The sequence below is a fragment of the Physeter macrocephalus genome, chromosome 16, assembly GCF_002837175.3.
Source record: "Physeter macrocephalus isolate SW-GA chromosome 16, ASM283717v5, whole genome shotgun sequence".
NCBI classification, from domain to species: domain Eukaryota; kingdom Metazoa; phylum Chordata; class Mammalia; order Artiodactyla; family Physeteridae; genus Physeter; species Physeter macrocephalus.
In genome coordinates, this window is record NC_041229.1 from 72,735,895 (window position 1) to 72,759,387 (window position 23,493).

Genomic DNA, 23,493 nt, shown 5'->3' on the forward strand with positions numbered 1-23,493 from the left:
TATCCCACTGTCCAGGAGTCTCCTGCCAGGCTCTGAGGCCAGGGGTCTGGCTAGGGGCAGAGGCAGAGGCAGAGACTATGATAGCTGTAGCAGCCAACTTGGTTAAGTGGTGGGCATCTGGGGGCCAGGGTAGGACTCACAGAGAAGGCGGCATGGATGCAGAGGGCTGTCCCAGCGCGAACCACCATGTGACTTTTCAGCCGGGCACTGAGGTCAAACTTGGGAGCAGCTGAGGTGGAGGAGACAGAGATGGGAGCATGGAACACTCTTTCCAGAAGACTTAGCTTTAAGCCTCCCCTCCAAAGCTTTTCCCAACCTCTTCTCCTTCATGCTCTCACTACAGGCCATACAGACATCTAGCAACCCTGCAATGCTGTGAAGCATTTTTTTATTTTTTCTCATCTGTCTCCCTCTATTATTATATAAGACTCTTTAGGGCAGGTCCTGTGTCTTATTTTTTTCTAAATCCCTAACACCTCCCTTGGCACACAGTAGATACTATTCGGCACACAATGAGTGGGGTTTTTGGTTTTCGTTTTGTCTGTTTGTTTTTGGCAGGGAAGCCCCTGGGGTTATCCCTAGCTCTGTCCAGGCACAAGCATGGACGACTCTTTCTTGATCACAGCATCGCCCAGTTTTCTCCTGTGGGATGAGGTCCCAGAGAGGAAGGTGTGGAGCTAGGATGTTGGGGCCTAAACCCCAGGCCTGTCTGCATCCCTCACCTGGTGGTGGCATGGCACGGACCCCCTCGGCCAGCTCCACAGGCTCCCCCCACCCAGCCTCGTTCACAGCCCGGATTCGGAAGAAGTATTTCTGCCTCTCGGTGAGGCCTCCTACTGTGTAGCAGGTGCCTGAGATGGGGATCTTTGTGCACTTGGACCACTCCTTGATGTCTTCAGCCCGCATCTCCAGGATGTAGCCAGAGGGTGGGTCTCCCTCGGCAGGCTCCAGCCAGGCCAGGGAGATGCTGGAGTTGGAGGAATCCGACACCTGCAGGCCCTGCACCAGGCCCGGGGGTTCTGCATGACACAGACAACTAGTCAGCCCCCAGATTCTTCTCCACTCAATGCCATGCCCAATTCCCGTACTCAATACCCCTGAAACCTAACTTTCGACACCTCTACCTTCAACACTCACAGTTAAAATGCTCAATACCCAACCTTTCACCTTCAACAACCTCTAAATTTAATTCTCTCAGTCTCAATACTTTCACCCTTGAAGTCAAAACCCTCCAAATTCAATATACACTATACACTCAATCCCTCTGTATTCAAAACTCCAGCCTTTAGCTCAGCCCTCAGCACCACACCCATTCATGTGTGATATCCCCATCTCACCACCTAAGCTCAGCACCCACCCAACCATTTACCCAACACCCCTGCTCAATCCTCAAACATGCTCCTACTACCTCACCTAACCAGACATACTCAACATTTGATAAAAACATTTTTCCACCCACCTCCTCGCTGTCCCTGACTCTCAATCTTTATTTGCTGGCTTTCTCTTGTGTGTGAATCTTGTCCCTCTATCAGGCTGGCAGCTCCCAGAGAGTGGAGACTGTGTGATCCCTTCCTGTTAGACTTTCCCGGGAAGAAATCCTCTTTCTACCTCAAATGGCTAATTCCACTATGTGTTGGGGCCTGGCAGCACCATACTCACTGACAGGGTCCTTGGCTACCACTGAGCTGGATGGCGTACTAGGCTGTCCGGGGCCTGCCTTATTCACAGCTACAACTCGGAATTCATATTCTGTGTCCTCCAGGAGGCCATCCACAGTGTACTTGGTGCCTGAAATGGGAATTTGAGGGGTAATGAGGCCAGGGGTGGTCCACGTGGTAGGAGACCATAGAGTGAGTGGATGTGGAAGAGGGGGTCATGAGATGCTATTAAAACCCACAAAGGAGTTGGAGGAGGGAGTATGTTCAGAGCAGCCCGGGTACATCGTCCACCCAACAAAGTCTCCCTTGGTCCCCCCTGGGCCTTTGTCCCTCAACCTCACCCTGGATGGGGTCCTTGTTGACTGGCACCCACAGCTTACTGCCTTTCTTCCTCCGCTCCACAATGTAGCCGAGCACTGGGGCTCCCCCATCTTGGGTGGGGGCATTCCATGTGATGGTCACAGCCTCTTTGGTCACGTCAGTCACTTGGGGCTGGGAGGCAAGACCAGGGGGCTCTGTGGGAGAGAGAGAGAAGGCAGAGGTTAGGAGGGGGAGCATGTAGACAGTTGCCCACCCCCATGCTGAGCTCTGGTTCCTTCCTTAAAAAAACTAAAGCCAGTGATTAACTCTGGTTGCACCTAAATGTCATGTGGGGAGTAAAAAAACCCCCCAAAACCCCACCAACAACTAGTGTCTGTGTCCTGTGTCCTGATATTCCGATTCAGTTGGCCTAGGGTGGAGACCAGGAATCAGCATTTTTTTAGATACCTCAAGTGATTCTAGTGTGTAGCCAAGATAGAGAACCGCCAACTGGAATTTTCCAACCTGTGGCATCCCCAGTGGCTCAGTTTTTAATGTACTGTCTTGACACACAGAAACATGGAGATAAGTTGGGAGGAGTGTAGCAAGTAATTAACTAGTGATCATAATTAAAATGCCAATGTTGTCAAGGGTTTTCTTTGGAAAAAAAATTAGAGTGGATTCAAGGCTATCCCTAAAGTAACGTTACTCTCCCTTGGATATGGGATGATTTCTGGAATGGAGAAACAAGTGGAGTTATCTCCCTGGAATCGTGCACAGTTCTGGATATACACACGGGAGTGTGTTACAGTGCATGTGATCTGACTGGAAAAAGTTGACAATTCCTGTCCAAAACGATCTTCTGCTCTTACTCTAGAATCCATCTGTCTCGTGGGGCAGCTAGAGATGACCCTGCGGAATCTCCCACAGACCAGCACTCCTCACCGGCTGAAGGTCCCCACGGTGGCCCCTGAGGTCCCCATTGAGCACGGGGCTATCTCACTGACCAATAGGATTTCCTGCAAACACGTCCTCTGTCTCCAGCGGGTCGCTCACTCCTTCTGAATTGATGGCCAGGATACGAAACTGGTAGGCTTTCCCCTCTTCCACCTTGTTGGTGGAGAATTTGGTGACTTTGCTGTCCACCTCACCAATCTTAATCCAGGACTTCTTGCCGACTGCCTTCCGTTCCACTATGAATTGTGTTATAGGCCGCCCGCCGTTGTCCTTCGGGGCCTTCCACTTCATGTGCACACAATTACCCGAGAGCTCCAGGAACTCCACCCGGCCTTGGGGAGGCTTGGGACGGTCTAAGGACAGAAGATAGCATCAGAATGTGTCTTTGCAGCAAAGGACCAGAAAGGCTTCATCCCACCGGTTAGAAGTCCACCAGACTGAGACATAGCTAGATTCTGAGCTTTGCGGATCCCTTTTCCTTTCCTCTGTCACTGTTTTCCTAAGACTTGCGCAAATAACTTGATCCCTGCCCACCCCCCCGAGATTCCTGTCTGCCTAGGAATGAGTGAACTGGAGACCTGAGGGACCCCCGCCTCAGCTAATTCCCACTTACCTCTTCCAGACAAGGTCTCCCCTCCTCTCAGCTTCCAGAACTCCAGTACTTTCCTTTATTACAGTTTATTTTATAATTACATGTCTGCCGGTTTTTATCCCTTTTGGGTTGAGGGACTGCTGGGGATAATTCATCCCTGTGTCCCCAGTACTGAGAACACAGAGGAGGTGCTCAGTCATGCTGCCGAACTGAATTGAAACCCAATCCATCCAAACCCACAGCTTGATGGAGATGCAGGTGGAGGAGGTGATGCTGGTGTGTGTGTGTGTGTGTGTGTGTGTGTGTGTGTGTGTGTGTGTGTGTGTTGCATGTTGAATATGAGTTCACTAAGGGCAGCTCCTCATCTCTTTCCTTAACTTTATGTTCAGACCCATCCCAAATACCATTTCCACCCCCATTCCATCTTTCTCTCCAATTTCATTCTATCCTCAGCCCTATCTCACCTCCCCTCACTGCGTTTCACTTCCAACTCCAATATTCTTCCCAATGAATCTCACTTTCATCCGAAATTCCACCTCTCTTTTATCTCATTTCCACCTTACTTCCAACCACGTCCTCATCTCCAAGTCAGTTACAATACTTCAGCAACATCTGAAGGTCAACTATGTGCTGTGCACTCTGCTATAGTCTTTAAATTCACTTGACGTTGGGGCTTCCCTGGTGGCGCAGTGGTTGCGCGTCCGCCTGCCGATGCAGGGGAACCGGGTTCGCGCCCCGGTCTGGGAGGATCCCACGTGCCGCGAAGCGGCTGGTCCCGTGAGCCAATGAGCCTGCGCGTCCGGAGCCTGTGCTCCGCAACGGGAGAGGCCGCAGCAGAGCGAGGCCCGCATACCACAAAAAAAAAAAAAAAAAATTCACTTGACGTAGGCACTTTAAAAAACCACCCTGTCGCAGATGAGAAGCTGAGGCTCAGGAAAGTTAATGGACTTGCCCAAGGCCACCTAGTTAGGAAGTTAGGAAATGGCCTTCTTCTGGCTGCAAAGCCAGCACTTCATTCCCATTCTCAACCCGAACTCCAACTCTCTCCTCAGCCTGCGTGGTGCCCCCAGCCCAGCCAAGCGAGGGTCCTGGCCTCACCCAGCACGCTGAGGTGCAGAGTGGCTGTGGCGGAGCCATGGTCATTCTTGAGCTTGAGCATAACGATGCCACTGTCCTCCCGCGCGCAGTTTGAAATGGTGAGCAGCGCCTGGTCTTCCCCACGCTCCATGGACACGCGTTCCTCTTCCGTCACCTCCATGCCGTCCTTGTACCACGTCACTTTGGGCAGCGGCTTTGCCCGGAAGGGCACCTTGATGTTCGCGGTGTGGCCCACCTTCACGGTCACCGGGTGCGCGGCCAGTGCCTCCAGTACCGATGGGTCGATGGTTGGAGGATCTGCAGGGAGGGGCAGGGAAAGGTCGAAGAGCAGGGATGCGGGAGGAGCCGAGGGGTGGAGGAGGAGCCCATGGGGTGGGGGAGGAGCTAGGAGTAGGTGGGCGGGCCAGGCGTGGTCTAGCTTTGTCCACGGTGGGCGGCGACCTTAACCTGCAATAAATACCGAGGCTTCGCTCTCTGCACCCTTGGCCCTGAATGTGTGCTTGCCCTCGTGCTCTGGCCCCATATTGGGGAAGATGAGCTTGTGTACCGCACCCTGCTTCACGATCTGCGCGCCGGTCAAGTCCGTGATCTGCGGGGCGAGGGGCGGTCATGAGTGCGAGTGTGTATGCCCGGTCGACCCCTTCGTCCTTCATTCCCTTCCCTGGCCCCTGCCTCGGACCTCCTCGGCATCCTTCAGCCACACGCCATCCACCTTTTCGTCGTTCAGCACTACGCACAGCTCAGCCGGGCTCCCGGTGGCCGCGTGCACGTCGGACATCCCGCTCTTCACGGTGGCCAGCCGCTCTCGAGAGAAAGGGGGCAGGGGCTGGGTTAGGGTATCGGGGTGGAAGGGACTTACGGGAAAAGGGCTGGTGGCGTCTATCTAAATCATTGATGATGAGCAAGATGTTTGGAAATGGGCAAGTGGGTAATGGTCGGTGGGGGCATTAGAGCAGGTAGGTGGGGGGCGGTTGGGGAAAAGACAACGGATTGGTAAGTCTGGTTTAGGCCTGATCACTGGCGTCTTTTTCAAATGCAAGTCTAGGCCCACCAAGGGTTGCAAACTACAGACTACTGAGGGACTGCAAACTCCCAAGTCTGCAGGGGCCAGGCACATAACAAATGACATCGAGAAGATGGGACAGTGGTACGGACTATGGCCAGTTGGAGAATGTTTACACCACCCCATGTCAGATTAAATAAAAGCCTGCGCCAGCCATAGGAAAAGAGTCGATCAACGGCTCAGGAGGCCGCCATTTTGCGCCTCCGCCCCACGCGGGACACAGCCAGGCACCCTCACCCTCCAGGGCCGGCCGGCGCTGCACCCTCACCGTAGACGGTGAGCGTGCAGCTGCTGCGGTCCTTGCCCAGCTCGTTCTCCACCAGTACGCTGTACTCTCCGCTGTCCTTGAGTGTGCAGGTGGGGACGACGATGGTGCACACACCGCTGGTGGAGTTGTACCAGAACTTGGAGTTGGCCGTGATGTTGACGTCGCCCTTGTAGAGGGTCACGGTGGGCCGTGGGTTCCCAAGGAAGGCGCAGGTCATGGTGCAGTCCTGGCCGCGCAGCACGGTGTGCGGCTTGAGCGGGGTCAGGAAGCGCGGCGCGTGGCGCCAGTCTTTCTGCTGGTACGGCTTCAGCTTGGCTCTCTGGTCCTCGACTGCGCGGATGGGACACGAAGGGCGGTGAGCGCACCCCAAGGCCCCCATCCATCGCGCGCCGGCTTAGAGCTCCTAAGACGCCCCGGAGACCCAGCTCACGGAACCCCAAGGACCTGGGTTAGATTCTCACGCGCTATCAACTCTGGGGCCCCGACTTTATACTGGTTCCTAAGGTTCCCCTTCCGCCCCCCACCCCCATGGGTTCCAAGACCTAAACCAGGTCCGCGGGGTTTTACGCTTTTCCAGACCCGGGCGTTCTAGACTTCTTTCCAGCCGCCAGCCTCCAGACCCGAGCTGTTATCTGGCTTTTAACTCCCCATCCAAGCTTTCCCCAACGCTCTCGCAGCCTCCGCGGTCTCTGCTCTCTCCAGTTTAGGCCCTCATTTCAAGATTCTCGCAGCTATCCTTAGCCTTAATGCCCTCCCTGCTCCTTGGACCCTCCCTGAGTCCTCAGTCAGCCTCTCGGCTCAGACTGCCTCTCAGCTCCACATCCCCTCCTCACCCTCCAGCCCCCAAGGGGACCTCCCCACCTCCGCGTTAGTCCCACCCCTCAGTGTACCCCGAAGGAATCTCCTCCCCTAGGCCTCCAGACCTCTGCTTTTCTCCCCAGGGTCCCTGATGTTAATTAACCCTTTCACCTCAGTGCTTCTCAGATTTTACCTCAAATCTTGGGTACCCCTTGCAACCCTTATTTCATCCCCGCCATCAGGGATCACAGACGTTACCTGAACCCCCAAGTCCCCAGACTCACTCTTGTCCTTGTTGACGAGCCAGGTATCCCTGGAGTCCAGCGGGTCGCCGTCACTGATTTCGTTCCGGGCCAGCACTCGGAAGTAGTACTTCCTGCCGGGGAGCAGCCCGGTCACCGTGTACTTGTTGCTGAAGACGTGCTCGGCCACAGTGAACCAGATGGCGGTGCTGACGTCCCGCTTCATGATGACGTAGTGGGCCTCGCTGTCCTCCTGCACGTCGGGGCTGTGGTTCCAGGTCAGAGTCACCGTGTTGGGGACCTCCTCGAACAGCTGCAGGTTTGTGGGTGGCTGCGGAAAATCTGGAAGGGTCCGAAGGTCCATCAGCCACCCTGGGGGGCTGAAGTATCGTGCCCCCACCCCCGCTACCTGCCACGCCCTAAGGAGGATGGGATGGGGCACCTTACCTTCTTCTAACTCTCAGGCAGCTGGGGGTGTTGGAGTCAGAAAGAACTATTTATGAAGTGTAGCTCTGCCATTTACTAGCCCTGTGAACTTTGGCAAGTTACGTATCTTTTCTGAGACCCATTTCCTCATTTGCAAAATGAGACTAACAATAACTGTCATGGAAATGTTGCATAAAGTGCCTGGCATGTAGGATCTGTTCAATAAAAGTTCACCCATTCATCTCTTGGGGGTTTAGGGCTTTATTATAAAGCTTCCAGCCGTCTCTAAGAGGCCACCCAATTTGGGGGGGCTGTTATGATTTTAATGGAGAGAGGTACAAAATGCATCAATGCAAAAGAATGTTTCACATCCTCTTTGGCATAGTGATTAATGTAAATTTAATAACACACAATGTGTTAAATCTCAAAACCTACAAAGTCTCCTGCAACCTAAGATAATGAAAAGGCTCTTTCCAAAGTTTTTACCCACCACCATTATTATTAAAATTCTAAATATCTGGGGGGACTGAAAAATAACAGAAGGCTCATTTCAGCTGTGGTTCAAGAATTCTAATGAAGCTGTATGGCAATGACACTGTGGGACTGTGAAGTTTCCCCCAAAAGGCTTTCTCAGTGACCACATCACAAACTTTAAAAGTATTTCCAATAACATAATAGGCAAATTACCCCAAGTTTTAATGGACTCCTCTCCATCTGTCCCTCCTGCCTCTTACCCATTCTCTGCTCTCTCTATGCTCACAGACCCTACTCTGCATATGCCCCGCAGCTCTCCACATATGACTGAGACTGAAGCAAGGGCTGGGTCCTAGTTCAATGCCTCTGGGGCTTCAAGACACTGAGAAAAAGTGAAAACAACCCTTCACATTAAGGCAAAGGCTGATAAAGTCTTGCTCCGTGGTGCCAAAGAAGACTTGACTACCTTAAGGCATGACTTTACAGTGGTAGAGACTCAAGCAGCACAAAGGAGTGTGTGCAGCGATGCCTCCCCAGGCCCCTACCTGTTGTCATACCTGCCACACGCACGTAGATGTCATGGTATGCCTCTCCAAACTCATTCTGGAGCAAGATGCGGTACACCCCTGAGTCAGAGCGCTTGGTGCTGCTGCTGAGGAACTGGGAGTGGTTTTTGCTCTTGGTGATGGCTTCCCTGCCCTTGGTGGGCACGCCATCCTTCAGCCAGATCACGTTGGGTGGTGGTGAGCCCTGGGTGGTGACAGGAGATGGCACCAGGGGTCACCTGAGTGGTATTTGGGGGCAGGCCCTATCCCACTGTCCAGGAGTCTCCTGCCAGGCTCTGAGGCCAGGGGTCTGGCTAGGGGCAGAGGCAGAGGCAGAGACTATGATAGCTGTAGCAGCCAACTTGGTTAAGTGGTGGGCATCTGGGGGCCAGGGTAGGACTCACAGAGAAGGCGGCATGGATGCAGAGGGCTGTCCCAGCGCGAACCACCATGTGACTTTTCAGCCGGGCACTGAGGTCAAACTTGGGAGCAGCTGAGGTGGAGGAGACAGAGATGGGAGCATGGAACACTCTTTCCAGAAGACTTAGCTTTAAGCCTCCCCTCCAAAGCTTTTCCCAACCTCTTCTCCTTCATGCTCTCACTACAGGCCATACAGACATCTAGCAACCCTGCAATGCTGTGAAGCATTTTTTTATTTTTTCTCATCTGTCTCCCTCTATTATTATATAAGACTCTTTAGGGCAGGTCCTGTGTCTTATTTTTTTCTAAATCCCTAACACCTCCCTTGGCACACAGTAGATACTATTCGGCACACAATGAGTGGGGTTTTTGGTTTTCGTTTTGTCTGTTTGTTTTTGGCAGGGAAGCCCCTGGGGTTATCCCTAGCTCTGTCCAGGCACAAGCATGGACGACTCTTTCTTGATCACAGCATCGCCCAGTTTTCTCCTGTGGGATGAGGTCCCAGAGAGGAAGGTGTGGAGCTAGGATGTTGGGGCCTAAACCCCAGGCCTGTCTGCATCCCTCACCTGGTGGTGGCATGGCACGGACCCCCTCGGCCAGCTCCACAGGCTCCCCCCACCCAGCCTCGTTCACAGCCCGGATTCGGAAGAAGTATTTCTGCCTCTCGGTGAGGCCTCCTACTGTGTAGCAGGTGCCTGAGATGGGGATCTTTGTGCACTTGGACCACTCCTTGATGTCTTCAGCCCGCATCTCCAGGATGTAGCCAGAGGGTGGGTCTCCCTCGGCAGGCTCCAGCCAGGCCAGGGAGATGCTGGAGTTGGAGGAATCCGACACCTGCAGGCCCTGCACCAGGCCCGGGGGTTCTGCATGACACAGACAACTAGTCAGCCCCCAGATTCTTCTCCACTCAATGCCATGCCCAATTCCCGTACTCAATACCCCTGAAACCTAACTTTCGACACCTCTACCTTCAACACTCACAGTTAAAATGCTCAATACCCAACCTTTCACCTTCAACAACCTCTAAATTTAATTCTCTCAGTCTCAATACTTTCACCCTTGAAGTCAAAACCCTCCAAATTCAATATACACTATACACTCAATCCCTCTGTATTCAAAACTCCAGCCTTTAGCTCAGCCCTCAGCACCACACCCATTCATGTGTGATATCCCCATCTCACCACCTAAGCTCAGCACCCACCCAACCATTTACCCAACACCCCTGCTCAATCCTCAAACATGCTCCTACTACCTCACCTAACCAGACATACTCAACATTTGATAAAAACATTCTTCCACCCACCTCCTCGCTGTCCCTGACTCTCAATCTTTATTTGCTGGCTTTCTCTTGTGTGTGAATCTTGTCCCTCTATCAGGCTGGCAGCTCCCAGAGAGTGGAGACTGTGTGATCCCTTCCTGTTAGACTTTCCCGGGAAGAAATCCTCTTTCTACCTCAAATGGCTAATTCCACTATGTGTTGGGGCCTGGCAGCACCATACTCACTGACAGGGTCCTTGGCTACCACTGAGCTGGATGGCGTACTAGGCTGTCCGGGGCCTGCCTTATTCACAGCTACAACTCGGAATTCATATTCTGTGTCCTCCAGGAGGCCATCCACAGTGTACTTGGTGCCTGAAATGGGAATTTGAGGGGTAATGAGGCCAGGGGTGGTCCACGTGGTAGGAGACCATAGAGTGAGTGGATGTGGAAGAGGGGGTCATGAGATGCTATTAAAACCCACAAAGGAGTTGGAGGAGGGAGTATGTTCAGAGCAGCCCGGGTACATCGTCCACCCAACAAAGTCTCCCTTGGTCCCCCCTGGGCCTTTGTCCCTCAACCTCACCCTGGATGGGGTCCTTGTTGACTGGCACCCACAGCTTACTGCCTTTCTTCCTCCGCTCCACAATGTAGCCGAGCACTGGGGCTCCCCCATCTTGGGTGGGGGCATTCCATGTGATGGTCACAGCCTCTTTGGTCACGTCAGTCACTTGGGGCTGGGAGGCAAGACCAGGGGGCTCTGTGGGAGAGAGAGAGAAGGCAGAGGTTAGGAGGGGGAGCATGTAGACAGTTGCCCACCCCCATGCTGAGCTCTGGTTCCTTCCTTAAAAAAACTAAAGCCAGTGATTAACTCTGGTTGCACCTAAATGTCATGTGGGGAGTAAAAAAACCCCCCAAAACCCCACCAACAACTAGTGTCTGTGTCCTGTGTCCTGATATTCTGATTCAGTTGGCCTAGGGTGGAGACCAGGAATCAGCATTTTTTTAGATACCTCAAGTGATTCTAGTGTGTAGCCAAGATAGAGAACCGCCAACTGGAATTTTCCAACCTGTGGCATCCCCAGTGGCTCAGTTTTTAATGTACTGTCTTGACACACAGAAACATGGAGATAAGTTGGGAGGAGTGTAGCAAGTAATTAACTAGTGATCATAATTAAAATGCCAATGTTGTCAAGGGTTTTCTTTGGAAAAAAAATTAGAGTGGATTCAAGGCTATCCCTAAAGTAACGTTACTCTCCCTTGGATATGGGATGATTTCTGGAATGGAGAAACAAGTGGAGTTATCTCCCTGGAATCGTGCACAGTTCTGGATATACACACGGGAGTGTGTTACAGTGCATGTGATCTGACTGGAAAAAGTTGACAATTCCTGTCCAAAACGATCTTCTGCTCTTACTCTAGAATCCATCTGTCTCGTGGGGCAGCTAGAGATGACCCTGCGGAATCTCCCACAGACCAGCACTCCTCACCGGCTGAAGGTCCCCACGGTGGCCCCTGAGGTCCCCATTGAGCACGGGGCTATCTCACTGACCAATAGGATTTCCTGCAAACACGTCCTCTGTCTCCAGCGGGTCGCTCACTCCTTCTGAATTGATGGCCAGGATACGAAACTGGTAGGCTTTCCCCTCTTCCACCTTGTTGGTGGAGAATTTGGTGACTTTGCTGTCCACCTCACCAATCTTAATCCAGGACTTCTTGCCGACTGCCTTCCGTTCCACTATGAATTGTGTTATAGGCCGCCCGCCGTTGTCCTTCGGGGCCTTCCACTTCATGTGCACACAATTACCCGAGAGCTCCAGGAACTCCACCCGGCCTTGGGGAGGCTTGGGACGGTCTAAGGACAGAAGATAGCATCAGAATGTGTCTTTGCAGCAAAGGACCAGAAAGGCTTCATCCCACCGGTTAGAAGTCCACCAGACTGAGACATAGCTAGATTCTGAGCTTTGCGGATCCCTTTTCCTTTCCTCTGTCACTGTTTTCCTAAGACTTGCGCAAATAACTTGATCCCTGCCCACCCCCCCGAGATTCCTGTCTGCCTAGGAATGAGTGAACTGGAGACCTGAGGGACCCCCGCCTCAGCTAATTCCCACTTACCTCTTCCAGACAAGGTCTCCCCTCCTCTCAGCTTCCAGAACTCCAGTACTTTCCTTTATTACAGTTTATTTTATAATTACATGTCTGCCGGTTTTTATCCCTTTTGGGTTGAGGGACTGCTGGGGATAATTCATCCCTGTGTCCCCAGTACTGAGAACACAGAGGAGGTGCTCAGTCATGCTGCCGAACTGAATTGAAACCCAATCCATCCAAACCCACAGCTTGATGGAGATGCAGGTGGAGGAGGTGATGCTGGTGTGTGTGTGTGTGTGTGTGTGTGTGTGTGTGTGTGTGTGTGTGTGTGTGTGTGTGTTGCATGTTGAATATGAGTTCACTAAGGGCAGCTCCTCATCTCTTTCCTTAACTTTATGTTCAGACCCATCCCAAATACCATTTCCACCCCCATTCCATCTTTCTCTCCAATTTCATTCTATCCTCAGCCCTATCTCACCTCCCCTCACTGCGTTTCACTTCCAACTCCAATATTCTTCCCAATGAATCTCACTTTCATCCGAAATTCCACCTCTCTTTTATCTCATTTCCACCTTACTTCCAACCACGTCCTCATCTCCAAGTCAGTTACAATACTTCAGCAACATCTGAAGGTCAACTATGTGCTGTGCACTCTGCTATAGTCTTTAAATTCACTTGACGTTGGGGCTTCCCTGGTGGCGCAGTGGTTGCGCGTCCGCCTGCCGATGCAGGGGAACCGGGTTCGCGCCCCGGTCTGGGAGGATCCCACGTGCCGCGGAGCGGCTGGGCCCGTGAGCCATGGCCAATGAGCCCACCTAGTTAGGAAGTTAGGAAATGGCCTTCTTCTGGCTGCAAAGCCAGCACTTCATTCCCATTCTCAACCCGAACTCCAACTCTCTCCTCAGCCTGCGTGGTGCCCCCAGCCCAGCCAAGCGAGGGTCCTGGCCTCACCCAGCACGCTGAGGTGCAGAGTGGCTGTGGCGGAGCCATGGTCATTCTTGAGCTTGAGCATAACGATGCCACTGTCCTCCCGCGCGCAGTTTGAAATGGTGAGCAGCGCCTGGTCTTCCCCACGCTCCATGGACACGCGTTCCTCTTCCGTCACCTCCATGCCGTCCTTGTACCACGTCACTTTGGGCAGCGGCTTTGCCCGGAAGGGCACCTTGATGTTCGCGGTGTGGCCCACCTTCACGGTCACCGGGTGCGCGGCCAGTGCCTCCAGTACCGATGCGTCGATGGTTGGAGGATCTGCAGGGAGGGGCAGGGAAAGGTCGAAGAGCAGGGATGCGGGAGGAGCCGAGGGGTGGAGGAGGAGCCCATGGGGTGGGGGAGGAGCTAGGAGTAGGTGGGCGGGCCAGGCGTGGTCTAGCTTTGTCCACGGTGGGCGGCGACCTTAACCTGCAATAAATACCGAGGCTTCGCTCTCTGCACCCTTGGCCCTGAATGTGTGCTTGCCCTCGTGCTCTGGCCCCATATTGGGGAAGATGAGCTTGTGTACCGCACCCTGCTTCACGATCTGCGCGCCGGTCAAGTCCGTGATCTGCGGGGCGAGGGGCGGTCATGAGTGCGAGTGTGTATGCCCGGTCGACCCCTTCGTCCTTCATTCCCTTCCCTGGCCCCTGCCTCGGACCTCCTCGGCATCCTTCAGCCACACGCCATCCACCTTTTCGTCGTTCAGCACTACGCACAGCTCAGCCGGGCTCCCGGTGGCCGCGTGCACGTCGGACATCCCGCTCTTCACGGTGGCCAGCCGCTCTCGAGAGAAAGGGGGCAGGGGCTGGGTTAGGGTATCGGGGTGGAAGGGACTTACGGGAAAAGGGCTGGTGGCGTCTATCTAAATCATTGATGATGAGCAAGATGTTTGGAAATGGGCAAGTGGGTAATGGTCGGTGGGGGCATTAGAGCAGGTAGGTGGGGGGCGGTTGGGGAAAAGTCAACGGCATTGGGAAATGGCAACTGGGAATTCTGGGAGATGGCTAATGGGGGGGCTGATCATCGGAGGATGGTCAGTGGGGACTTAGAATGCTCAGGTGAAGAAGGGGACTAGATGGTGGGATGCAGGGGGTTAGTGGAGTTGGGATACTTAGCTGGTTATGCTGGTCTGTGGGATGCCCAGCGTTTATTGGGAGTTGAGGGTGGTCAGAGTCAGTGAGGAGTGGTCAGGGATAGTGAGTAGGGGCTGGTCAGGGTCTAGGGGTGTGGGATGACCAGGTTTGCTGGGGATGGTCAGAGTCTGGAAGAAAAGGATGGATGAAGTCAAGGGATTTTGGATAGAGTTCAAAAGATGAGGGATGGTCAGGGTCTAGGAGGTAGAGATGGTCAGAATTTGGGAGATGGGGGTGGTCAGAGTGGGGAGGTAGAATTCGATCATGGTCTGGAGGAGGACTGAAGTCAGTCAGGGGACTGATGGGTGTCCACAGTAGGAAACTGTTAGGGCTGGGGGGTTGGTCAGTGGGGACTGACAGGGTGGGTGTATACCTTCCACAGTGACTACAGCAGTACTGCAGTATTCCGCGGGGTCCCCATCCTGCATGGCCACCACAGTGTACTCGCCACCGTCACTGAGCTGTGCATCCTCGATGACCAGCTCCGCTCGCTTGCCCTCGTGGCTCATGCTGTATTTGGAGCTACGCTCCAGCAGCTGTCCGTCCTTCTTCCAGCGCAGGGTCACATTCTTGGATGTCAGCTCACACTCAAGGCATGCACGGCTCCTCTCTTTCACACGCACATTCTTGAAGGTGCTCACAAACTTTATAGGGATGCCTATGGACAGACAAACAAACACTTGGTCCTGCTCCCAACCTCCTTTTCTGCAGCTAGATGCTGCCCTGCTCCTCTTTTTGGCCCTAGAAACCACAGGGCCTTGTGACATGAAGTGTGTCGCAGAGGTACCCGGCAGGGAGGATCCCAGCTCTGCCTCTTACTTGCTGGCTGACTGTATGCAGTGCATTCACTCCCCAAGTCTCATTTTCCTCATATGTAGAATGGGACAACAGCTTTTACCTCCTCACAGCACTGCAGGCAATATCTCTACTGTCCCCTTGGAGCTCCAGCCATAATTGCATTGTCTCTCTGGTGTCTGGGCCTTTACACATGCTGTTCCCTCTCCTGAGAATGTCCTCTTCTCTTGCCCCTTCTCTGAAAACTGAACTCCTTTTTGTTTTACTTGGTAAAGCTTTGCCGTCATCTCATCACATCCTTTTTGACATTGCCAGGTGGTGCCTCTTCTTTGGGTTCTCACAGACTCCATGTCTCCCTCAGTCACAGCAATGATTGTTTCATGTCACTTGTGTCAAGAGTGGTTCACATGTATGACCCACCATCATGTGCAACTCTCCAAACTAGGTATAATATAAGAATGTAAGTAGTCAAGAGTGATGTGCTGTAATATATGATATTAGAGCCATAAAGGCTAATAATTTCTTGGCCCATGATCTCCCAGCTGATAGTAAGATCCTAGAGTGTCTTGACTCCTTGCTTAAGAACTTTTGTTCTAATTCCATTTCCACACCTGCTTCTCCCACTAGACTAGGAATTAGCAGAGAGAACTCTCTATCTTTCTAGTAGACATCAAAGGGCCTTGCAAGGAGGAGATGGACAGATACATGGATGGATGGATGGATGGATGCTCACATGGAGGTCGCTGTGGCATGAAGCCCACCCCTCAAGCTCTGGCCCAAACACTCACGGTCAATAGTGAGCTGGGCCGTCTGAACCAGGTCCCCCACCTCGGCAAAGAACTCGCCACTGTCACTGAGTCTGGCATCCTTAATCTTAAGTGTGTGGGTCAAACCATCCTCAGACACAGTGATTTCATACTTTTCATCCCTCTTCAGCTCCTTTCCATTGAACTTCCATACAAAGTTGGGCACTTTCTTGGAGAGGCAGATCTCAAATACAGCTGTCTGGCGCTCCGTCACCTTCATTGGCTTCATCTCTCCCAAGAACTTCAGAGGCTCATCTGCAGCAAAGAGTAGGAGGGGCATTCATTGGGCTGTATCCCTGGTCCCTCCTGAGGGGTAGGATGGTGAAGGGGGGGGACATAAAGACTCAGGTGTCATTGGCCTCCTGTAGCCCACAGTTGGGGAAAGCATCCTTCTTTCGTTCTGCTTGTGAATCCTAGAGTCTCCTCCCATGATGTTCATATGGTCTCCTTCCCAGTAATGTTAACAGCAATTTTAGAAAGAATATTTCTCTATGTGATTTTAGATATGCGCCAGGCACTATTCTAGCCATTTGCACATATTAAAGCATTCAGGGAGACTCTACCATTATTTCCCATTTTACAGATGGGAAAACTGAGGCAAAGAGAAGTTAAATCACTTGCCCCAAATACACAGCTCATAAGTGAGAGAAGCTGGGATTTAAACTCCAGTAGTTCAACTCCAGAAGCTGTACTCTTAACCCCTATGCTACACTGTCCCACAGCACTTTATCTCATAGTCCTCTCCCTTACACCCCATGTCTCTCTCCTCCATTAACTCCCATCCCCATACAATCTGTGCACAGCCCCATGGTCCTTCCTCCCATGTCCCCATGGACCCCATCCTTGGATATTCCTCTGCCCTGACCCTGACTGTGTCCTCCTGTGCCGCCTGGTGCCCACACTCTTACCCAGCACTGTGAGCTTTGCACTTATCCGCTTGTTGCCCACGGACAGGCTGTAGGTGCCTGCATCGTTCATGTTCACGTTGGTAATAACCAGCATGTACTTGGTGCCCATCTGCTTCACGTCATACTTGCCCAGGGAGTACTGGATCCTCAGTGGCTCATTATCCTGCCTCATGGAATAGATAGAAAAGCTGATGAAGGGGTTTAGGAGGAGATTTCTAGAGGTCTCCATTCCCCAAAGCCAGCCTGAGCTGGAAGGTGCCATATCTACCTCTCTAAGATCCTCAAACACACTCAGAGGCCCCTAAGATCTCTCTAGCCTCATCATCTGGCTCGGTGGGATCCAGGGTCTCTGCCTCTCCCGAGGCCCGAACTCTTAATATGCATGAGTTCACTAGATACTTTCTCTTAGAGGCCCATCTTCAGTGACCTGCAGGACTATCTAATCCAGCCTTTTCAGATGGGTAGACTGAAGTAAGAGAAAGGGAAGTAACTGTCTCAAATCAAACAGCAAACTGGTGGAACATCTAAGAATAAAGCCCAGCTCTCATCCAGTTTCAACCATACCAGATGGCATCCTTTTGATGGGATGGAGGAGAGGACAGGGCTTATGGGTAATGAGAGGGTCTTGGAAGGAAAGGGGTGCTGAGAAAAAAATGATATTCCAGGGTGGGCCCTTCCTAGGTGCTCTCCCCACCTTGATCCATGTCATTTTGACATTGGGGTCCTTCAGCTCCATTATGCAGTCAAAGACCACCGTGGTATCCACCTTGGTCTCTCTGTCTTCCAGGGGCTTCAGAATCTGGATGGTCTGAGAGATTGTGGTAACAAAAAGGCAGGTGTCAGAGGCATCTGGAATCTGGAATCTGCCCAGACTGTGTCTCCAGTGCTGGAGGAGCCCCCTGAAGGTCTGGGGAGAAATGACTAGGCTGATTAGATAACTGTGCTCCCTGCCACCCCCCTCCCCCTACAATGAACAACTTGAAGATTTAGGGGGAAATAGGTATGATAATGGAAGAGAAAGGAACCACCATTTGTGGAATAGTCACTATGTACCTGGGCTCATTACATAGGCCTTCTAATTCCAGTGTAGATGCTTAACAGTTATGAGTTGTTGAGTGAATGAATGAGAACAACACCACGAAAACAAATGAAAAAGGAAAGTATAATTTTCATTTTGCAGATGAAGAAACAGGTTCAGAGAGACCCCCAAGTTCACTCAGTTAATAAGGCAGTAGAACTGGACTTTGAACCCAGGTCTGTCTGACTCCAAAGTCCATGCAAATACATTAGGGAGCGGTGAAGAGAAAAGAGGTAGAAGGAGGGTGACCTGAGTTCCTTGCCTGCCCTTGCAGTAGAATGCCCTTGAGTATGCACGTGCATGGTGGGGAGACCTTGCCACCGGGAGTCACACAGGCACTAGCACTTTCAGTAAGGCCCAGCCCCTGGCCTGCAGCTCCCTGCTTCCTGATGGGCACTGACCTCTACCTCCACTTTCTTCATCCCTTTGAGCTTCTGGAGCAGCCCCCGGAAGTCTGTGAAACCATACTCCATACAGACCTTCTCAAAGTCCTTCTTGGGCACCTTGGACAAAATCTCCAGCATCTCTTTCTCATCCGTCACCTTCTGCTTCTTCTTGGGAGGAGGGGGTCCCCTGGAAGGAAGTGGGTGCCAAGCTTGGACTTAGTGCCTTTCTCTGAAGACAGAAGGAGCCTCTCCCAACCATGAGATGCTCCTCCCTACTCCATGGATTCTTGGAGGCTGGGCCATTAACTCAGGGGGCTGTTGAAGGGCCTTCCAGAAGCTCTAGCCTGGAGGGTGGGGGGACCACACCCTGGGCAGAGGAGCCTCCCAGCCTCACCTCTTCTTCAACATCTTTTTGAAATCCAATTTTTCTTGACCTGAGGACAGAGAGAGGGACAGGGTCAGACAGAGGGAGTTTGGTCCCTAAGAGGAAAGGCCAGGAGAACGGGGCTGGCTCACCCTCGGTCACAAGCAATGACACGGTGTAGATGGCGTCTGCATGGTCATTGCTTGCAATGCACTTGTAGTTGTCAGAGTCATCCGAGGTCAGCGGCTCTAGCTGGATCAGAGTCAGGCCATTAGTAGGGGAGGTGGGGAGGGAACCACAGGGAGACTCTCTGTGAGATGTGAAAGGAGGGTGTTTCTTTTGGGCTGGGGGAGGAGCTGAGTGTAGGATGTATGTGTGGAGGATTGAGCAGCCTCTGTGATTGGGAGGTGCCAGGTAGCAGTCAGTGTGCGTGGGTCTCTTTGAAGCCTGATTCTGCATTGGATTCTCCCCCTTGGCTGTGAGCTCCTGGATGACAGGGACTTCCTCTGATTTGCAACTTTATCTGCAGTTTCTGGCACTGGGCTGAGTACGCCTTTATTTAACACGGATTTACTCCTCTGCACCAGGTATTGGCCTGAGCCCCTGAGGAAATGGGGGTGAACAAGGCTGCCCTGGCGCCTGTAGAAAGGCACTTAGGTACCAGTGGGTTCCTGGAAAGTGCTTGCCGAATGAATGAGCTTGTGTAAGGAGTGGCCAGTAGTGGGGGCTCTGGGGCAGCTTGTGTGTGCTGTAGGGGCTAAGGGTCCTAGAATGCGCCTTCGGGAGGAGAAGGAAGCAACTTGCGTCTGTGGGGAGAAGGGAGGCTCTTTTGCCTTTCACAGTGGGAAGTCCGGGCAGGATGAGAAACAGGAGTAATTATAGGCCTAGGTCTCCCAGGAACCCATTCTTCCCTCTCCTCAAACGGTCTGGAGCCAGAGGTTGCATGCAGAAGATAGCTAGACCTTAGGATGATCAGCCCTTGGCATTGCTCTTCTGGAAGGTTCCCCTGAACAGCCCAGGAACCCTCACCCTCACCTACACTCTAGGACCAGTCCCTTCCTCCGTGCCGGTCCCGCTCCAGCTCAGCCTGGCCCCGCCCACCGTGGTCTTAGCCCCTTCTAGCCACGCCCATAGCTTTGGTTTCACGTTCCTTTTGGGCTCACTCACCTTCTGGAACCTCTCTTTCTCTTCCATTTGGTCTTGCCCCCTCCTTGTTCTGGCATTGTCCTAGCTCTGCCTTACCCCGCCCCTCATTTTGGTCCCCTGCTCACTCTGGCAACCTCCCAGCTCCTGACACGGTTTCTCTTATCCTGCCCCTCCTCTAGGGCAATGACAGCCCCTTTTCCCATCTCCCAGTTCTTGGGTCTCCATTGTGGGTCTCTTGTTTGCGACAGGACCTGCAGCCCATGCCAGGGGTCCCCGCCTCCGACCTTATGGGTAACTGGACCTCGCACCTTCAGCACGTGCTCCTTGCTAACGTTGTCGTAGAATATCTTGGCGGACTCCTTGATGGGGGTGCCGCTCTCTCTCTTCCAGGAGATGTTGGGTTTGGGGTTCCCCTGCACCCGGACTCGGAACATGGCTTTATCCCCTGCAGTGGGCACAGGACCTGTTTTTTCCCTCTTAGCCTCCAAGCTGCACCTTCTACCTGCTCCCAGCCCTGGGCAGGGCCGGGACCCTCGGCCCGACCCAGCCAGTGATTGTGTATTGAGAGGACAATGGTGGTGGTGGTGGCGGCTGGGGCATTGGGGAGGAAAGGGAAGCACCCAGGGGCCTGAGGAGACGCGGGGAGGGACGCACCCTCGGGCGCGGTGACAGGCTGAGGCTTATCCACGAACTCAGGGATGCTCTCGCCAGCAGGGATGTTGGAACTCCGGGTCACCAAGCTGAAGAACTCTGTGGTGCTGGAGGACTTCGTCGTCACGACTTCCTCTGTGGCGGCAGGCGAGAGGTCAGAATGGGCTACAGGCGGAGCTTAGCCTGGGATTGGAGGGCTAACCTTTTCTTGAGGGGATGGTGGAGCATTTTAGGTCAGCGGGGGGCAGGACCAGCACTGGCCGAGAAACAAGGACCTTAGCGTCGGTGGGTCATTGTGTTATGGCAAATTTCAACCACTAGGGGAGCCAACCCTCATCCACCACTCTGGTCAATCTTTATTGGGTCAAAGCCTTGAGTTCTACTTTTTTCTCTCTTAGACGGAAGCTTGTCTTTGGGATTTTATGGGTCTCTTAGGCTTCTCTTCTGGAAGTTCTGGTCCCCCAGTAGCATTAAATAGTGACCGGAGTTCTAAAGGCTGCACCTGGTCTACACGTTTTTTTATTTGACCTTTACGATGTTTAAACAAAAAATAGCCCTACATCTAAAAACTGACAGATTTCACATAAAAATGCAGATTTCTGGATCCTCAGCACTGGACTCACATTCCCATAGGATAACAGTCAGTGGGAGGGAGGTGAAGAGTGACTGTCCCTTTAGATGGACTACATCCTGTCCAGTTCACCTCAGTCTTTTTTCTGCATTTATGTTCCCTGCCTGGACACTATTGGCCAGTGGTTTTCAACGCTGGCTGCACATCAGAATCCCCGGAGATCTTAAAAAAACAAAAAACCAAAAACCACCACATTTAACCCTCTGAGGTGAGCCTCACGTATAGCTGTTTTTTTTCACTCCCCTCTCCCCCCACTCCTACACTAAGATGACTCTGGTGCGCAGTCAGGGCTGAGAATCGCTACTATAGTCAATTGAGTTTGCAACTTCTGGTCTTGAGTCCTGGCTGTTCCACTTGCTCTGCTTCACTGGCCAGGAGGAATTGGTATAAAGTGTTTATCTGGTCTTCACCTCTGTGCACAGAGGACTCTGAAGGAGAGGGCAACGACTGGGAGGACAGGAATTCAATATCCTGGTCCCTGGCCATCTTTTAATCACTTTCCTCTAGAGACATGACTAAAACAGTCTGTTCTGCTCTGAGACCATTTCTCAGCTTTCCCTTGGATCTGCCCTCCCCCAAGGCTGGTCCCCAAGGGCTGAGTGCCTGGAAGCTCAAGTCACTTGTTTATGTGTTCATCTTCTCTGCACTGGCAGCTTCAGGTCTTCTCTTTCTTAAGTGAGGCAGGGCCAGCATTATTATTCATAGGTAGATAAGGTTGCTACCTCCCTAACTTCCTCCACGCCTGAAATTCTACCATCAGAGATGGTATTTGCCTATGGCTCTGATCTTAAGCAATTGAGAGTTCATCAATCACTCACACACATCCATGTGACTGATTTTTCCTAAGCTTTTTTTCTGGAGGTTGGATCTGTGGGTGAGCATCTGGCTGGCTAAGCTTTATCAAAGCACAGATTAGAAACACAGGTTGGGAAGGGCTGCTGCTGGTATCTTGGGCTCTTCAGGGGCCCAGCAGTCACAAAGACTGGAGGAAGAAAGGCTGCCCCTACCTGATTACTGATCCCCTCCTCCAGCCATCCCACTCTACTTGCCTCCCACGATCTTGGTTGTCTGGGAGAAGGTCTGCATGTGGGTGGTGGAACTGGAGAACTCCATGGACACGTGCTCCTGAAGCATCTCCTTGTGGTGAATGGTCGTCATGGTGACAGCAGGCGTGAGCACTCACCTGGGAGGACCAGGAAGAGGATGAGGCCATGAAGGACAAGGAAGGGAGCAAGAGGGAGACTCAGAGATGTTCTTATGTGTGTGTGTGTGTGGGGAAGGGATGGGACAGGTGGACACAGGGGGAAATGGCTGTGCACAGGAGAGGGTGAGGAGAGGTTGGGCAGCAAGCCTCTTCTCTCTGGCCTCTCTTCTCTTCCCTTAAGTGTCTCCCTTTCCCTGGTTGGCTACAAGGACCAATGGGCCTGTCCGCCACTGACTAGCGCCAAACTATTCCAAGTACATGGAGGGGGAGGAGGTAGGATTTAGACTTACCCAGCACACCCAGTAAGGCCCAGAGGGAGTTGAGGATAACTACTGATAGCTACATGGAACTAGGGGGGCACTGCTGGAGGTTTTATCAGGAGAGAATGAAGTCAGACCTGAGAAGGAACTTCCTGACTAAGCCACACTGGAGCAGACCTTGAAAGGAAACTGGATCTTCTTGCTGGGCCCTGGGGAGCCCTGGCATTGGGGGAATGCTAAGACAGATGACAAAGCATTGCTACAGCTCTGCTTTCGTTTGCGACATGGTAAAGACAGAGACTGAGTTTTTATTTCTTATACTTTTTTTTTTTGAATTGGTAATTCAATCATAGAGTTAAAAAGTAAAACAATATAAACATCTATGTGAAGAGGCTCCCTCTGGCTCCCAAGCCCCTCCATCTCCCAGCCCTCCCCAGCAGGTAACCACTTGTGGTCTCTGGGCTCTTTCTGGAGCTCCTTCATGCAAATATGAATATGTTTTTGTCTCTACCCTTTTTTAACACATAAGGTAGCCTATTATATATGCTATTCAGCCCTCTTTTCACTTTCTACATCTTGGAGATCTTTCCATCCCAGTTCATAGTTTCCCCATCCTTGTTAACAGCTACACAGTATTCCAACGAATGGGTATTACATACCATCTTTTATTTAACCAGAGTGGCGGTTTTTAAACCTCTATTTTGTTTATGAGAAACTGATGTCAGAGAAATAACCTGTCCAAGGTCACCCGGACTAGAATCCTGTCCTCTTGACTCCCAGTTCAGTGTCCTTCCAGGGGACCCCAAAGCCTTCTTCCAAATTAGAAGGTTTGGGGCTAAAGTTAACCCCCTCATCCCATGATATCTCTCTGCCTGGCCTACTTCTCCCTCTGGGTTCTGAGACCACTCCCCTGTCCCAGCTCCTGCTGTCCCCCTCTGGGCTCAGAAGTTAGCAGATTCTGCCCCTTTCCTGA

The 23,493-nt window shown here is 52.4% G+C and overlaps 2 protein-coding genes across 2 annotated transcripts; both read right to left on the reverse strand.

Moving 5' to 3' along the window:
• Positions 1 to 146: 146 nt before the first annotated feature.
• On the reverse strand, positions 147 to 22,743 carry LOC102978835 (immunoglobulin superfamily member 22). Its single transcript, XM_028501013.2, has 16 exons — positions 22,106 to 22,743; positions 20,429 to 20,560; positions 20,083 to 20,219; positions 18,781 to 18,880; positions 18,659 to 18,698; positions 18,280 to 18,451; positions 17,495 to 17,608; positions 16,801 to 16,963; positions 15,875 to 16,147; positions 14,665 to 14,949; positions 13,817 to 13,941; positions 13,585 to 13,726; positions 4,606 to 4,902; positions 2,000 to 2,173; positions 1,660 to 1,788; positions 147 to 1,019 (listed from the first exon to the last, which is right to left on the reverse strand). Exons 1-16 carry the CDS (start codon positions 22,212 to 22,214, stop codon positions 499 to 501), a joined length of 2,913 nt encoding a protein of 970 aa, XP_028356814.1. The 5' UTR covers positions 22,215 to 22,743; the 3' UTR covers positions 147 to 498.
• Positions 6,916 to 7,630, reverse strand: LOC114487972 (immunoglobulin-like and fibronectin type III domain-containing protein 1). Its single transcript, XM_028501012.2, has one exon. The coding sequence runs from the start codon at positions 7,338 to 7,340 to the stop codon at positions 6,924 to 6,926; it is 417 nt and encodes a 138-aa protein (XP_028356813.2). The 5' UTR covers positions 7,341 to 7,630; the 3' UTR covers positions 6,916 to 6,923.
• Positions 22,744 to 23,493: the final 750 nt, after the last annotated feature.